General features: G+C 41.0%; 1 protein-coding gene across 3 annotated transcripts in view; it reads right to left on the reverse strand.

Annotated features, from left to right (window-relative positions):
* Window positions 1-1,241: 1,241 nt before the first annotated feature.
* tln1 (talin 1) overlaps window positions 1,242-17,363 on the reverse strand; it is a 94,500-nt gene continuing 78,378 nt past the window's right edge. For all 3 annotated transcript variants that reach the window (XM_019894296.1, XM_019894306.1, XM_019894288.1), the window contains 10 exons: window positions 16,960-17,076; window positions 16,250-16,435; window positions 15,848-15,955; window positions 11,230-11,335; window positions 9,834-9,958; window positions 8,411-8,536; window positions 8,078-8,140; window positions 7,810-7,992; window positions 3,661-3,786; window positions 1,242-2,554 (listed from right to left, as the gene is read on the reverse strand). In XM_019894296.1, coding sequence (XP_019749855.1) covers window positions 2,420-2,554; window positions 3,661-3,786; window positions 7,810-7,992; window positions 8,078-8,140; window positions 8,411-8,536; window positions 9,834-9,958; window positions 11,230-11,335; window positions 15,848-15,955; window positions 16,250-16,435; window positions 16,960-17,076 — 1,275 coding nt within the window. In that variant the 3' untranslated portion in view covers window positions 1,242-2,419. The remainder of the gene's footprint in view (window positions 2,555-3,660; window positions 3,787-7,809; window positions 7,993-8,077; window positions 8,141-8,410; window positions 8,537-9,833; window positions 9,959-11,229; window positions 11,336-15,847; window positions 15,956-16,249; window positions 16,436-16,959; window positions 17,077-17,363) is intronic.

Genomic DNA, 17,363 nt, shown 5'->3' on the forward strand with positions numbered 1-17,363 from the left:
GTTATATTAGCGCTGCACTCAAGCACAGTATACGTCCCTAGCCCCAGTGAACTTGGGGACCACATGAGTGAAAATGCACCGGAACGGGATGTTTGGTGTAATTTTTGGACATCCAAAAGTTATGAAAACATGAGAAAAAAATTTGCCAAGAAGCTGACAGCATCAGTAAAAGAGAACATTTAAGCCCCGCTACATTTGGAGCCAAATGCTCCAATCCAGCAAGGTAGGAAGTTGAGATTTTCGGAACTCTAACCAGGAAAAGAGCACCCAAACGAGCACTCAAACTGGCTGGCCCAAGTTGCGAAGTCGGAGAAAAAAATATATCCCCCCCTCACATCACTTGACAATGCCAACCACCATGGAGAGACAGACCATGAAAATCAATTACATAGTTTACACGACTGTAAAAATATGTCTCTATTTATTCTGACATTAATTTAGTTATTTAACATAACTTCACATAACACTGTGATTTGTACTGACCGTGTGAAGATATGCTGCAATCTCCCTGCATGAAGTTATTTGGTGACATGTATGAAATGCTTATACGATAATTTCTTTATTTATTAAAATTAAGCAAGTAATGAAGGCGGGTCAAAATTTGTTTTGAGAAAAAAAAAAAGTAGAAAAAAAAACAATTTTTCCCCTTAGCCATTTTTGCCATTTAAATTTGCCTGGGACACTGTGAGGTCGCAACTGGTACAGTCCGAGTGGGACAAATACAACTTCTTTATGTGTGTGTGTGTGTGTGTGTGTGTGTGTGTGTGTGTGTGTAAAGAAAAAAAAGCAGGAAAAGTGTACTAGAACATCAGAACTTTAACCCTTTCAGGGACAGCGGTTACTACAGTGGACAGTTTATCGGGTTATCCTTATTTGTACATAAAGGGTTAAATGGAGGCTGAGCTTTAAAGGGTGACGAGTGTGTGCTGAGCCCCATTTATCATGAGTTTGAATATGATGGGTTCCTTCTGAACACAGCCGACTGCATCCAAATACAGTGTTAGGAGGGTGCACAATTGGGAAACCTCTCATTGAATTTTACTTCCCCAGGTTATATCGGTTATACATTACATTAAAGGTGACATTTTTTGAGGGGTTCAGTTTTACCACAAAAACCTGATATTCGCACATGGGTGTGTAGACTATTGATATCCACTATATAGGGTGTATACCCAACAATGCACAAAGGACATATGTAATACAGAAATGACTCTGAAGACAGGAAAATAGAAATGAAGAGCTCCAATGAAAACTGGCTTTAATGCATATACATAGCTTCAGTACAGCGCGATGTGCTACTGTTTGACACCAGCATTATACTTCACAATGTGAAATAATGGCTTTTGAAAATGACAGATTTTTTAAGTCAGCAATCTACTGTAGCTGTGCCAAATATTATTTCAATGGTGAGTTTATATGATGCTCTGTTACCTTAGTGATGTGAGTTAAGTGCGTTGGAGGATAAATGACAGGCATCAGAGAATGTATTTAATTATTTGATACATTCAATAGAAAGGCACTTTGAAAAACAATTATACACTAGGGGAAAAAAAAATTGTGATTTAACATTCGGGACTTAGTAAAGGGAAAATAATGATGTCACTTCAAAATAATGCATAGATAGACATCCGTAAACTGTACTGCGATGGGGATCCCCGACAGTAGACTGTTATTAGTTCTGCATCAGACAAAATACTTTGGCAAGGGTTCAATTAATCATTTCACATCCAAATACAGTGAATACAAATGTTAAATATCAAGCCTCTTGGTTTTTGACTGCTCTCTCAAATATAATCCAAGACTAAATACTGTCCTTGTTCAATTTCAAAAACTAGCCGTAAAACACGAATGATAGTCAAATAGCTAATAAATTGCTAAATCTGTAAAAAATATATTTTTGTCCCCCCACACTTCCATTGCAATGTCACTGCTTTCATTTTAAAAACATTAACCATCAATTCAAATATTGTCATGTGCTTATGACACAGTTATACACTGAGCCACTTTTTTTTTTGTCACATAACCTTTGCATAGAAATTTCGGGGTAAAGCATAAAATTGTGCTTACCTTCAACTGTCTAAATGCTAAATTCGAGTTATGAAGGCATATGGCATTTCCAAAATGTAGACCACACAATTAGAAAAAAAAGAACTATAAAGTGAGCCCTATATTTTGTAAATAATCAATCAGTACATATCAAAAAGCATACATAACTTGTAAGGATTTAAGGCATATACATCTATTTCTGTATCAAAGTAAAACACGGGTATTATAGCACATTTCACTTTGAAAATGACCTAGAGGGACAAATTCAGTATAATTGCTGCGGAATTAGCTCCCCCACCTCCCCACTTTCTCTCCATGTTGCTGGGTGAAGGTCCTGAGCATTCCATGAATCACCATTGTACCACCGACTCTCTCACTGTTCCTGACCATCTTCTCGCAGCTCTGAGGGTAGAAATTTGTACTGCTGCTGCCTGATCATGGCCAGCCTCTTCCTGGCCTCATCCAGCTCCCTTTCCTTGCGAAGCATCTCCTCTTGGGCAGCGATGATCTGCAACACATTATGTCGGTACACTTTGTAGACCCACCAAAACATCTTTGTTGTGCTGAAAATATCCACCGAATAAATACTAGTCCAAACCATCTCCTCAGTCGGCCCCACAGAGTTAAACGCTACCCATCCCGTCTCCTCACCCGGGTCTTTTCCTAACATTTCCCAAATCCTTGTCGCGCTGTCACATCAACACTGATGCATTGCTTATTTAACCTCGCCCATTGGACAACTCCTCCGTCCTGTGTGTACTTCACCCCCTAACAAAGACCCATGTTGATAAAACGGCTGGAAATGCCTGGAATCCCCTTCCGACCTCTTTATGGTGACTGTTTTCAAACCACACGGCCTCTTCAGTCTGATGTTAATTTGGGGAACCTCTCTCGTTGCATATCGGATTGTGCTTTTGGTTATTTTTCCCTCTTTGTTGATCCTTAGGAACAAAAGAGGGGATTTGTAATTGGAATTTGACATCTATCAGTGCTAAAATGTAACTAAATGTTCGTACCATTGGAGGCTCCGTTCGCAGATCTGTGAATGGTGTCTCCCCATGTTTTTTTTCTTTCGCAAATAAATCTCGTTATTTTTTGTGATACTTGTCTTGGTTTCCCTGGACAAGACAATGTGTTTTTGTTTTACTGATGAAAATAAGGACCTGACGATAACCGAATATCAGTTAACATACTAGATTGTTTATTTGGAATAATATGCATTACGGGAACTCTGTCCGGTGATATGATGAGACTGAGAAAATTAATTGATTCAGATGACGTCAAGCATGTGTGATGACAACCAGGTGAGGATTACGACAACAACTGTGTCTTGCCTACAGTCAGTCGTGGTGGCGGCAGTGTCGTGGTCTGGGGATTGATGAGCGCTGCAGTAGTGGGAACCGTTGACAGTTCGTTTGAAATGCAAGAGGCGTTACTAACTTTATGTTTCCTTCCTCCAAAAATATTGCAATAAACAAATAAACATGTACGATGGCTAAATGCATCCACTAATAAAGTATGCCTGTGCTCTGCTTAATTCAACATTCCTGTGGCAGTTCATACCTACATGCGATCATCAATGTGAATGACTGGAATGTCTTCGGTTCGACTCACCTGAGCGATACCTCCCACCATCTTGCTCTTGACCACCACTGCTTGGTCATCCTGAGCATCAAACGCCGCTTTCTGTGCCGCCTTCACCAGGTTATCCGAAGCTCTCTTCACAGCATTTCCAGCAGCCTAGTGAAACACAGACATCAGTTGAGAAAAAGTGCATACACGTAGCACCTAAAAAAAAACAAACAAATCATATCTCTCGTAACGTTCACTTTAACTGAAGGCATTCATCTGTTTCGATGATGACATATTTTCAGGGAAATGAGCGCATGACTTGGTCTGTTGTGAGCAGCAACTCCTTAAAGGGAAAGGAAGCAACCATGAGTGCTCTTACAGTAGATCTGAAAACCATAACAATGTTTTTTTTTGGGTTTTTTTTTGGTGGTGCCTGGAAATTTCTGTAAAAGGAAAACATGTGGGCTGGTGTAGTGCAACACAAAGCCAAACATTTCTCTCATTGGTCAGGGAAGAGTAGCTTTCTCTCCTTTTGTGGCTCTGTGGGCTGGAGCAGATGCTGAGCGCAGTAGTAGATGACACAATCACAAAAACGTTATACAATCATCCAACTAGTTTATCTTTGATTGGAATGCTACTGTGAATCAGAGCCTTGACGTGAACTTTCAACAACTGTCGGCCTACACTGAAGCAATCGGTTATGATCGGAGTCCTACCTCAAAACTGATGTCATAACTGATTCCATAAATGCCTCACTACACAAAACGATCACATTTTAAAACATATATTTACGTACTTCGCTCCCATCCAGGATATAATTCACATTTTATTTCATGCTCACAATCACACCAGGCCAGTTCTACCATACCATGCAATTCTGTCGCCCATTGGCCCTCACACTGCTCTGTAACTTTTGATTCATCGTAAATAAATTGCACACAATGTAGTAATTTACAAAAACAAACAACAAAAAATTTCGTTTTATGTAAACCGTTTCACATGACAGCCTTAAAAGATGGGGGAGATGTTTCAAAAAGCATCATTGCAAAGGGAAGAGACAAGATGCTAAGAGTGTAAACATAGGTCAGGGCTAATGTTTCCAGTTCTGGGTGCCATTGGTTGACTGGTGGATAGTTTCCAAGACCCCCCCCCCCCCGACCCCTGAACATAAATGTATGGGAATTACTGTGGTGGCAGCTGCAGGCCCAGAAGAGGAGGGGATAAGCCACTGCTTATTGGATCAGAGAACACGAGCCGGCTGGGACTGACTGATGTGCTCTCAGTTAAGATACACAGTCATAAATAAATATAACATTTAGTGGTGTTCACTATGACAGGTGATTGCTGCACTTTCAATGTCTTGGAAATATCCACAGTTTCAGTTTGACAGTTCAGTCAGTGGTACCTTGATTTATAAGTGCCCCGCCTCCAGCATAATGAAAAAAGAAAAAAAAAAGTACTAATTGTGATGGAACCTCGATTGAAGAACAAATTGGTTTACAAAGAGGTTTTACAACAAATCGTGCTTGGTTTCATGAACTGCAATTCCTGACATCCACACTGTAAAAAATTGTATTTTGGGGGGCAAAAACAATATTTAAGTTGGGACAACTTTAAAATATATATTATAATATTTATGACAACAATGTCAGCACAACAAATAAGCTAGCTAACTAACAAGTTGTTTGCCCAGTTTTTCTCCCTTCTTTTAAAGTGGGGGGAACAAGACAAAGGCCAACAGTTCTGTAAACTCTTTGTTGTGAAATGCGACAATTTTCACAACAGAAAAAAACTGAAAATATTTCATTGAATTGCCCAACTTAAAATTTAATTAAAATTCGGTGCCTTAAAATTTTGAGTTCACCCACTTTTTTTTTTTTACAGTGCATGCACAATGCAAAATTTTTGCTTTCTTTCACAAAACTTTTTTTTTGTTTTTTTTTTGAGTGTACACTCTGCTAAAGAGAGACAAGACAGCCTCTTGCTGAAGCAGCCAGCAGCTGCTGCACACAGCGGGACAGGGGAAACGACAGCTCCAAAGAGAGGTGGCCGGCAATAGCTGTCATGCTATTTAAAGGCACATGGCACCAATGTACGACAGCGTGTACGTCTGTGTGTGTGTGTGTGTGTGTGTGTGTGTGTGTGTGTGTGTGTGTGTGTGTGTGTGTGTGTAAATTAAACGTGTAAGTCAAGGCACCACTGTATATTTTAGATAATACTTTTTCTCTCAGAAAAAAAATGCCCAAAAAGTCAACTAGGCCAGGGGTCCCCAACCGCCGGTCCGCGGACCGGTATCGGTCCGCTGGGCATTTGGTACCGGGCCGCACAGAAAGAACTTGCCTTAATTCCATTTTATTTATTTCGGAATACGAAAGATGTTTTATTTTCAGATTCAGATTCAGAAAACTTTATTATCCCCGTGGGGCAATTAGAGTTTTGAAAAAACTACCGGATTCTCAGTTACATCCGTCTGTGTCACGCTGGACACACATCAAGCCACGCTTCTCCGTCACCTGACCGATTACTTCAAAACAAAACACAGGAGCTCGCAAAATGAGTAAAAAAACTGCTGGAGATCGCAAATGACGGCGGCCTTAAAAGTACGTTCGAGACAACTGGATTAAAGTTATGGCTGAATACTCGTGAGATCGCCACAATAGCACTGTTGCTATTTCCGACATCCTACCTGTGTGAGGTGGGGAGTTTCTGCAGCAACGGTGACGAAAACAAAATTACGAAGTAGACTGGACATAAACCACACACTTGAGGTGTCATTGTCTCCTATTACCCCGAGATGGGACCGTCTGGTTGCAGAAAATCAAGCTCGGTGCTGTGGTGAGTCGTCATTTTCATGCACTTTGAATTTGCGGTGTATTGTATTTTGAAGGCATTAAACATTGCCATAGCGATCGGAGTGTTGCGGCCAGATTAGACGCTCCTTGTGTTTATTATTATATTTCGAAAACGCCACAGTTTTCATGCAGCTCATACCATATTATTTTGTTGTATTATTTCCACCACACCTTAAATGCCGGTCCCTGAAAATATTGTCTGACATAAACCGGTCCGTGGGACAAAAAAGGTTGGGGGCCCCTGAACTAGGCTATGCTCACACAGCAGGGCATGATGCTAAATGTGATTTCTAATGAGAATGGAATGTGCCCATGATGTGACAGGCATGTGTCCAAAGCACGACGTTGAGACGCACGCACAAAGTATGACATCACGTGGCAGTATTTGCAGAAGTAAATATGGTCCAGTGCGAAGGAGCTCATATTTTTATCATCTCATGTCTACAGAGGAGTGATGTGGGAAGAGGTAGAATTATTTTGGGGAAATGATACGATGCTTTTAAATCTCGTCATTCATTTACTGAAGATTAGGTCACGTTGTTGCTACAAGTAATAAATGAACCGTCTGGATGGCTGGATTGCTACTATCACCATAAATATCCACTTTATGTTTCATATTTCGGGTGGGATTAATCCATCCATCCATTTTCTGATCTGCTCATCCTCACAAGGGTCTCGAGGCGCGCTGGAGCCCATCCCAGCTGCCTTTGGGTAGTAGGCGGGGTACACCCTGAACTGGTTGCCAGCCAATTGCAGGGCACACATAGACCAACAACCATCTGCGCTCACAGTCACAATTTCGAGTGTTCCTTTAGCCTGCCAAGCATGTTTTTGGAATGTGGGAGGAAACCAGAGTACCCGGAGAAAACCCACGCAAGCGCGGGGAGAACATGCAAACTCCACACGGGAAGGCCGGAGCCGGAATCGAACCCTGTGAGGCCGACGTGCTAACCAGTCGGCCACCGGGCCGCCAAGTGGGATGAAATTAAAGTCAAATATAAAGTCAACTAGGTACCTCACTTAAAAAAACCCAAAACAAAACATTTTTTTCTGCTTATTTAAGTGTACACTACCAAGACGAAGAAGTAAAGCTAAGCATAGCAACAATTTTTGGGGGATGCATGACAGTGACACGCCACCAATGTAGTAAGAAGGCCAACTTCAAAATAAATCTGAGCTAATAAAATCCTATATGGTCATCAATGCCTCGGTATGCTTTTATTTTGAAGTTGTTCCGGGCAGCGTGTTGTAACGGTTGACCTGACTTTGTTTTTTTTGTTTTTTCCAAAAAAAGACATTTTAGGTATTACTGGAGTTGGCATTGGCATGCAGTGCAAACCTGAAGCCTCTTCATGGTCTGGGAGTCTTGGTCAGCCTTGACCTTGCAGGCCACCAGAAGCTGAGCAGTCGAGGCTGCCACCTGCTTGGCAGAAGATATGAGCTTCTCCTCACTTGCGTGTCCCTGAACCGCTGAGTTGGCAGCCTCACAAAGATTGTTGGTAGCTGCAGCTACCATTCGCGCCTAAGGAGTCCAAAGGCATTGACAGGTTAAAATTGGCAAGTACATTCTTTGATACAGTATTTCAAACTGGATGGAGAAGACTCACGGCAGAAATCAGACCCTGAGACCACTGTCCATCATCCACTGCATTGGCTGGAATAGCTCCCACCTGTAAATGTGTCAAAAGGCTCAGAATGGCATGTCGTTATTATGTTGTACTTATGTGTTGCTGGGCAATGGATGATTCATTCATCGTAGTTATGATTAAGATTTGAGGATAAAACACACTTAAATAAATGTCTGTTTTAAGGAGTATGTTTTAAGGCAAATCCAATCGAAGGGGGGGAAACTCTAAATAAATGGACTTGGCTTTGTGTCGTGAGGGGCCCACAGCTGAATTTTCATTGTGGATAGTTGACATGTATTGGGTAAGCCTTACCTTTCCTTGAGCAACCAGCTCCCTCTGTGCTGCTGAAGCAGCTTTGACCAGAGCGCTGGTGGCTGCAGCAATAGACTTGGCGGCCTCAAGAATTTGCTCCTCAAAGTTCAAGCTCTCATCTGCTTCCTGTTTAAGGAGAGGGAAACCAACAGTCAATAAACACATCATGTGCAACAGCTGTGATGAGGTGCGAAGCAGTTGTTAAAAACAAAAAGGTGCCCTCATTTGGAAAGTTAACAACTGCCCACAGGGGTCAAGAATAACAAGATGAGAGATATACAATCCGCCATGCCATGGACTGTACACACTGCTAAATCTTTTAGGGGTGCAAAAATAGAGGATATAGTCACGTCTCGGGTTGATTTGATACACTGTCGCAGTTTGACACTTTTTCGATACATTTTTTAAAAACAATTATTTTATGAATTGCCAGATTTTCATGTTTTTTATCAATTAAGTTTTGCCGGAAATTAGCACAGACTGCCAACAGCTGATTCTGAATCAATACAAATTGTGCATCCATGGCCATCTTCAGACTGAAGAAGAAACACACTGAGGCTCAGGAATGTAAACAAGCAAGGTAAAAAAGGTGAAAAAGATGACGAACGCCCAAAGTAGAGCAGCCAACCGATAGAAATCAACTTTCAGAATATATTTCTTTGCGTTTCCATATTTGTGAGATTATGTGTTAGAGGAATCTATGAGCAAAATTGTATCATGTTTAAAGTTTCATTTAATTTGGGCACATCTAAATGTATGGGTGCGTATCCAGCAGCCCCCAAATGCCTGTACACAAAGGCGCCGGCCACTTGGCCGGAGGGCTGTTGAAGTCCACAATTAGCACGTCAATGCAGGTGGGCGATCACAGGGGAGAGGGCGAAGCTCGGTCACAAAAGGGGAATGAATAATTCGGGAACAGCGGTTGAACAACAAAAGACGAGTTGAGAACACCCGTCGCGCCCAGGCAACATTGGCCATCCGCGAAGTCTGCAACAGGTTAATTCGATGTAGACCCGACAGAAAAGGTGCCAACGTACTGGTGGTTCAAGTTTAAAAACGGGTAACCAATCACCACCGAGGGGCCGGACCGGGGGTGCGGCATGCAAATATCGGGGGCAGTGTTTTTCTTGTATTTTGCATATGTTACAATAAAATGTCGAACTCGCGGAGGGCGGGACTCTGAGTGTTTGATTATCGGAGCAACTACCATCGTTCGCTCTCAGAGATCCGCTCCCGCCGATATTAAAGACAATTTTCCTGTGTGCCGAGTCATTTCTTTAACTTTGTCCGAGAAAATCTCTGACATTATGTCATTATATCCTATTTGTTATTTTATAAAATGAGCTTTTCCCACGTCCCGTGGAAGGCGGGGGACATTGATTCTGAGTGGACACACTATATTATTTAGAAAAGAAAAAGAAACCTTAGGTTTGGTCCTGGGTCTCAGTTGCTCCAGTTTCTTGGCAGCTGCTTCAATGGCTGCTGCTGCTCCAAGCAGCTCATTCTCAGCGATGACAGTAGGATCCTCAGGATCCACCCATTCAGTGCCTACAACACACTCAGAATGTTTCCAGCACTTTGGAAGACAATGGCACAAGCATCGACCAACTTCGCAAAGACACATTATATTACACTATAATATTAGTTGGGATTAGTCATCTAACCAAACACACATGCAAAAACAAACAGGGGACCTTGTAAAAGTAATATATATGCGGAGAAACAAAGTGGACTGAAACCAGGCTTATAATCGTTTTTGATTTTTCATTAATTCATTTCATTTTGAGTTTTGTTTTCCAAATTCAGTTCATTTTAATTAGATTTTTTGAGCAGGTTTGCTACTTTTTATTTTTGAAAATATATCATTTATTTTTTTGTTTTGGTTTTATGAGTTCTATTTTTTTTTAAATACATTGACATAGTCAAGTGTAAGTTTTTAAGTATCATGTAATAAATTCCAATTCTCAAACAAATGTTTGACCTTCCTTCTTCTGTAGCTACGAATGTTATGCAATCAGAACTAAATACATTTAACACTTCAGGTTCGATCACACTTCGCACCGGCTTCCGTCAAGGCTGCGTTGTAAGCCCTCTGCTGTTCACACTGCTCAAACATGACTGGGTGTTCTCCCAAATTTTCCATGGTGAAAACCATTAGAACTACAGTATGTGCAAAACCCTCCTTTAAATATGGCGGTGTAATGTGAGCTTGTACGTGCTTCTGCTGAGTGGAGCCAGAATGGCACATTCTGAAAGAGACAGGACTTGCTGCCTGACCTCTACCATGCAACAAACTGCTGAGCTGATGGCGGTCAGACATTCCAGGGGGACTTAGGAGACAGTTTTCTTTTTGCCCTGAACTCCAGAGGCCCGAAGTATCAGGAGATTTACCCCCTGCCAGCTACTTTTAACAACAAAGTGCACGACTGTGTTTTATGTTATGTGTTGTGTTTATTATTTTACTTTATGTTCACTGTTTTGTTAAGCGCTTTTTTTACAGCTGCAGCTGTTGTGAAAGCACTATACAGTATAAATCAGGATGTATTGTATTGTATTGTATGGAGTTAGCAGTTGCGCTGCTAGGCTAATTAGCATTAGCCACTAACCAAAGCTAATTGTGCCACTTCGCTTGAGATTATTTTCTCCAACAGATGCTTTGTTAATTAATAAGACATTATTCACATATAGTTTTGTAAAGCATACAGATGACTCATTCACACACACAAAAAAAGTCATGAATAAAAGGACAAACAGACAACTTAAAGAATCAAGTGACAATATTGTCCAGCGACTGCGCTTTTATGTGGCGGGTACAATACCTTTCATGGCCTCTGCAGCCTGGATCAATTCGGTGACAGAGCCTGCGACCCTTTTGGAGTAGCTGGCCAACTGCTGCTTCATATCATGCGAGGGCTTCTGGATAATCTGATTGAGGGCATGAAAAAAAAACCAAGATTCTAGTTAATGTACCATATAAATGCTGATCTAGCTATAATCTTTCATCCCACCCTTTGTCATTTGCTCAAATCCTTAATTATTTTCAGCATTTAATTTGTATTTAATTGGCACCACATTCCTGTGTGATGTTTGGATTTAAGCTTTGTGTGTTTTACCTCATGTTCACACTGGGTAATGTTTTCAAGATGGGACACAGAAAGATTGCGTGGTGGCACAAAAGTAAATTCCCTTTTGTAACTGGGTATGTGGCTGGGTTCACAATGAAACAGTCACGTTCCAACTTGTGTTAAATGGGAGTCAGCACATACCTGCCATCAATTCAAGTGGCCCCGATTAACCCCAAGTAAACTTTAGCTGTTCTAGCGGGCTTTTTCTGACATTATGTTTTTGCCACATCACAGCACAGGCATTGGTTGGCTGAGAACTACCACAGCATTAGATTTTTTTGTTGTGTTGAGTTGTATATCCAGGTTATAGAGCACATTTTGGGAAGAAGAAATTTGAAATGATTTCTTTTAGTGTCTTTTTTTTATTGTCTCAATCTGAAATTGAACAGGGGTATGTAGACTTTTTATAACCATGTAGCTGATGTGCATTGCCCCCTACAAAAAATGCTTCGATTGCCTCTGCTGACAATGACGTTAATACTGTATGCTGAACCCTTGATTTTTTTTTTTTATTGCTTCTGCTGACGATGACGTTAATACTGTATGCCGAACCCTTGATTTTTTTTTTTTTCATTGTCGGTAAAACGACAAAATCTATTGATCATATACCATAGGAAACCCATTTCAAAAATTCAGTGAACATAACTGGTCAGGGTTTCTATAATTGCAACTGGGCCATTTATTTTACTGTCAGTTGGTGTCCTCAAACTGTCCTAGGTAGACATGAACTATTCAAGTTGGAGAAGTGTCTGACAGCTGCAAAGTATTAACTTGGCTCAGCCTCTACCCGGCTCGGGTTTTTTTCAGATGTGTTGTCATGACAAGATAGAGGTGTGCACGCAATAGTACAGGAACGCATGCAACAAGCCAAACCGGCGCACATGCCAGCTCACACACAAACTCACACACAGCTCACAAATGAACCGACACTCTCACACTCGGATAAAAACAGTCCCTGGGACCACTGCTGTTGTTTGAGCTTCAAAAGCATTGCTACGCATCAGAAATTCAACACGGACATTTGTAAACCCCAAGTTAAACGATTTTGTGTGTGAATTTAGTTTAGCATTTCTCTCAAGGTGAGGAGGGTAACTGTTGTGAAAGGGTAAAAATCTGCCACATGCTCGTAACAGAAGATAAACAAAAAAACAAGCTATGTTGCTAAGCAGCACGTTGAGACCCTCAGGGATAGTCCGGTTTCAGAACCAGGTCGACTGGGTGTGGACAAGGCGGTCAATCCATTTCAAGTGTCTGGAACAGAAGGACGGACTCAGATCACATCTATAAAAAGTTCCTGCCAGTGGACCATTGATTTTTTACTAAACTGAATTTATTCGAGTGGATGCAAAGAGAATTTTTACCATCAAAACAAAAAAGCCAAATTGATCGGATTCAATCGGCAGACCTAAAATAACTTGCAAATAACAGGGTAAAAGATGACTGAATTGAACATAAGTGAAGGTCAAACAGTTTGTGAACGGATTTTGTCTGTAGCAAGGTGACAAGAGGAGGCCATCTTTGTAGAAAAAAAACAAAACAACATGTAATTTGCACTGCAAACACTTTTTAAATCACCCGTAACAGATAAATTCACGAGAAAACAATTGATGACTAAAGTACCGGACTTATTCTACTGCTTACATTGCTCTTCTCATTAATATTTAATTTGCGTGATTCAAGATAAATTTTTGAGGGTGCAGGATTCTCTATGAAGTAGACAAAATTCAAGGATTAACTATAGCTGTGGACATACGTTCGACGACACCAAAGTTGAAGGAAAAATTTTGCCGTCATGGGCGAGTACTGACATTCTGTTCATGTTTCAATGGACTGTATTCCTTAAAACCTAGAGCGAATTTTAACCCTTTCATGCACCAATAATGATAACCTGTAACCTGATAACATGATAAGATGTCCACCGTTGTCCCTGAAAGGGTTCAAGATCTTCATATGAACATGTTGGATTAACACTCACAGACTCAATGATTGAAAGCGACTCTTGCTGCATGTATACACTGCCACTGATCAAATATCAACGTCAACTTTCTGTCCATGCTCCAATTTCTTCAATGGAATCATCGAACAGATGTATTTACGGTAATTCAACATATATGAAAACAAATACTGGATGCGAAGGCAGGCTGTTTGGCCAGACATCAAACTGGATCCAATGCAAGCAAACAAGCATTTGACAAACTGTGTCAGTGACTTTTAATTAATGTGCTCATGTAAATATAAGTGACCTGCCACAGCAAAATGAGTCACACTGACCCAGAGTTAAAAAAATGATATTTTCGCATCGTTAAAAAGAGCATGATTGCAGATTCCCAATTCTATATCAACCATTGCGCTACGCTAGTCATCACATCGTTATCACAAATATGAACGGGTAGGTACGAAACGCCACCTTTGTGTCGCATGCCAATAGGAGGGTCAAAGTTGTGACTTCCATGCATGTGGATGACCGAGTTACGGCCTCATTTCAACGTCAGCGTTTGCCTTTGGAGGGAAAATCACTCGTGCTATAATGGCCGCCACATAGGTACGGCAGCTAGCGAGGCTACGACAGAGTGCTGGTGTATATTTGTGCATTATGCTGCTTCAAAGAACGGCAATAGACCAATCAGAGCCTTAACCTTTACATGCATCAATTATGAGAACCTGTAACCTGATAACATGATAGACTGTCCACTGTAGTAACCGCTGTCCCTGAAAGGGTTAAGGTCATGAACTCTAGCATAGCAAATGTTGCTATGCTAGAGTTCATGGTTATAATCTATGGAAAATAATGCAGATTCCTGCTCTAATTTTAGCTCATAATCACTCAGAATTATTAAAATGAGTACAAATTAGCAAAAGGGAACCGTCAGCTTTCCACTGATAGCCGTATGCTGCGGATTCTCCGCATGGATACCTGCGACAACGGCAAGGTAATGAGCGATTGTTTTGCTATATTTTGCGATAACTACTGACTCCTTTGTTGAGAACCATCTAGATAATGCGATTTTTGAACATTTCACAGTGTTTATTTCGGGAAGGCCAAACTTAATCGAGAAAAAGCGGTAAATGTTTTTATTATTATTGCCTTGTATCTCGGAATTTACATGATCGAATTCCAACTCATCTTGCTACGGCGGGTCACATAAGGGAGACAAAGTGTAAGACCTCACAACGTCAAGGATTACTTTTTCTTAGTATAATTTCCCTAACACTCCTCCCTTCTTATATTAGTTCCGTTTAACTTTCACATCCAAAATCAGGAAAAGCCTGACATCAACAAACACGCTGTTAACAGACATGTTATGATATGAACTAAGATGATTTCAACCAATGCAACTCACACTTGTTTTATTAGTCATGTTGCATACTCACCGGCTTTGCACAAATATCAATGAACCACAAGTTTAAATTCAAAAAACATTTGCAGAGAATGTGGGGGGGGGGGAAGAAATAGAGGACGTTATTAAACAAATGACCTACTGCAAGACAAAAATTGTGTCATGTGTGAAATAAATTCTGAGCCCCGGGATGATTTTGACAAAAACGTGATTCATACACCAGAGAACTGCCGAAAAAAATGCACAAGATGTCAATGCAATAAATGTCTCTGGAGAGTAGTGGCCCCCAACCTTTTTTTGCCCCACGGACCATTTTAATGTCAGACAATATTTTCAGGGACCGGGCTTTAAGGTGTGGCAGATAAATACAACAAAATTATATGATATGACCTGCATGAAACCTGTGGTATTTTCTAAACATCATAATAAACACGAATCATGACACGAGGAATGTCCTATCTGGCCGCAACACTCTCTGGTCACTATGGTAACGTTTTAACGTGCCTTCAAAATAAGACACTTCGCAAATACAAATTGCATGAAAAATGTGATTTACCATCGCCACATATTATGCAGAGTGGCCTTGGTGTGTGGGAATCTCCCGTTGAGATTAATCCGTATTTTAAGTAGGACCCCTGATATTGTCGATTAAATGTAGCCTTGTTTCTCTTGAAAGTCTTAGGCTCCTCTTCTGTCTCCTGGCTGGGCCGTTTCCACTTCCCAAATCTACTTTCCAAAGACGTAGCTCCTGGGTTTCATTTTAGCATTAACCTATCACGTGACCGAGAAGCTCACCTTGACCTGCGTCAAGAGTGACTTACTGTAGACGGATGTAACAGAGGATCCAGTAATTTTTCAAAATAAAACATCTTTCAGATTCCGAAATCAATGGATCATGGAACGATGTGTCTCAAAAAAAATCTCTCCCTCTGGTCCTAACAGAATCAAGGCATGAGTTTCCCATGACAACTTACCACTAGTACATGCTCCAGGAGTCCCAGGTATCCCGTTGCACACTCGTTTCCATAGCGCAGCGCTCTCATCCGGACCTCTTTATTGACCTCCGCATGGTAGGCAGCTTGCTAAGAGGAGGAATGAAAAGAAGCAACATTTTAATGAGTGACAATTCAGATTGAAGAGATAAAAGGTCATTAACCCTTTCAGGGACAGCGGTTACTACAGTGGACAGCTTATCATGTTATCAGGTTACAGGGTGCATGAAAGGGTTAAGAGTGTACATGTGTTACACAGATGAAAGAAACAAATCTTTCACAGACCCATTGTTTAACAAGACAACTCATCGGTGCCTTGTCCCAAGAGACAAACTAGCTAACTTTATAAATCATCAACAGCGTATATATGAGTTTTCCAATTACCTTGCAGGAGTGTAACATGTCAGCAATGGCCCTTCTGCTGAGGTTAGCAGTGGCAATGATGTCCTCTTGGCGACAAGAGTTCCCAGCAGCCACTGCCTTCGCCGTCGCCATGGTGATTCCTTTAGTCATGCGAATGAACTCCTCAGGTGTGGTCGTCGTTGCTGGTGGGTCCGAGCTGCTGAATGTCTGTGTCATTGATTGAACAAATGGCTTCAATTAGTATGTGACATTAAAAAGGACATTCTATAAAATTAAAAATCCGTAGTCATGGATGATGACGATGAATCCAATCCTCCTATATTTCATGAATATGAAATTGGGATGTGGCTCCAAAACATCTGACGTTGCGAAAAACTGCAATTAAAATACACGCTAAAAGACAGAGAAGCTTTGTTTGAACCACCGCGTGGAGCAGCAAACGCATGTTTGCGAAGGATCAGAATAGTCAATGGCCGCTATTTGTTTTGTGAAACAACTTGTGGTCCCTATAGTAGGGACCACAAGTTGTTTCACACATACATAGCGTAAGTAACGTACATAAAAATGTGCAGCCTATGTTGATCTGTCAAGTTCTGTTGCAAACACAAAATGTGAACATGATAAAACTGTATTCTGCTAAAAGAGAAAAAAAAAATGACCAATGTGCCTGGTGGGATATAATTAAGGGAAAAGATGGCAGATGCACAAAAAAAAAATGTGTCAGTACTAACAGCCAGCTCCTGTCTGATGTGTTCAATCGTGGCCTCCAAAGCTCTGGTCCCCTTCGTGGCTTCATCCTCAACCGCCTTTACCGTTTTCAAGAGCGATGTAACATTAGTCACCATCACCTGTTGCGGACAAAGATCATCGTATGGATTAAAAGGGCAGAAAAAAAATAGCGCTTATGAATGCATGTCACCAAAATATCTCTTTAATTTCATTCCAATGAACCACATCATTACTAGGCGAGGCAACCAACCTTCTTTCTGGATTGAGTTTAACCGCACTGAGGGCTGAGAAATGTATTAAAGGCCCCAAATAGGTAAATTGCATGTTCACTCTAATAGTGTATATTGCATGCTCGTATTGTGCATTATCTACTAAGATGGCAAATAGCGGACAATAATTGGTCACT

The sequence above is a fragment of the Hippocampus comes genome, unplaced genomic scaffold (genome assembly GCF_001891065.2).
Source record: "Hippocampus comes isolate QL1 unplaced genomic scaffold, H_comes_QL1_v1.1 scaffold123, whole genome shotgun sequence".
Taxonomy (NCBI): Eukaryota; Metazoa; Chordata; class Actinopteri; order Syngnathiformes; family Syngnathidae; genus Hippocampus; species Hippocampus comes.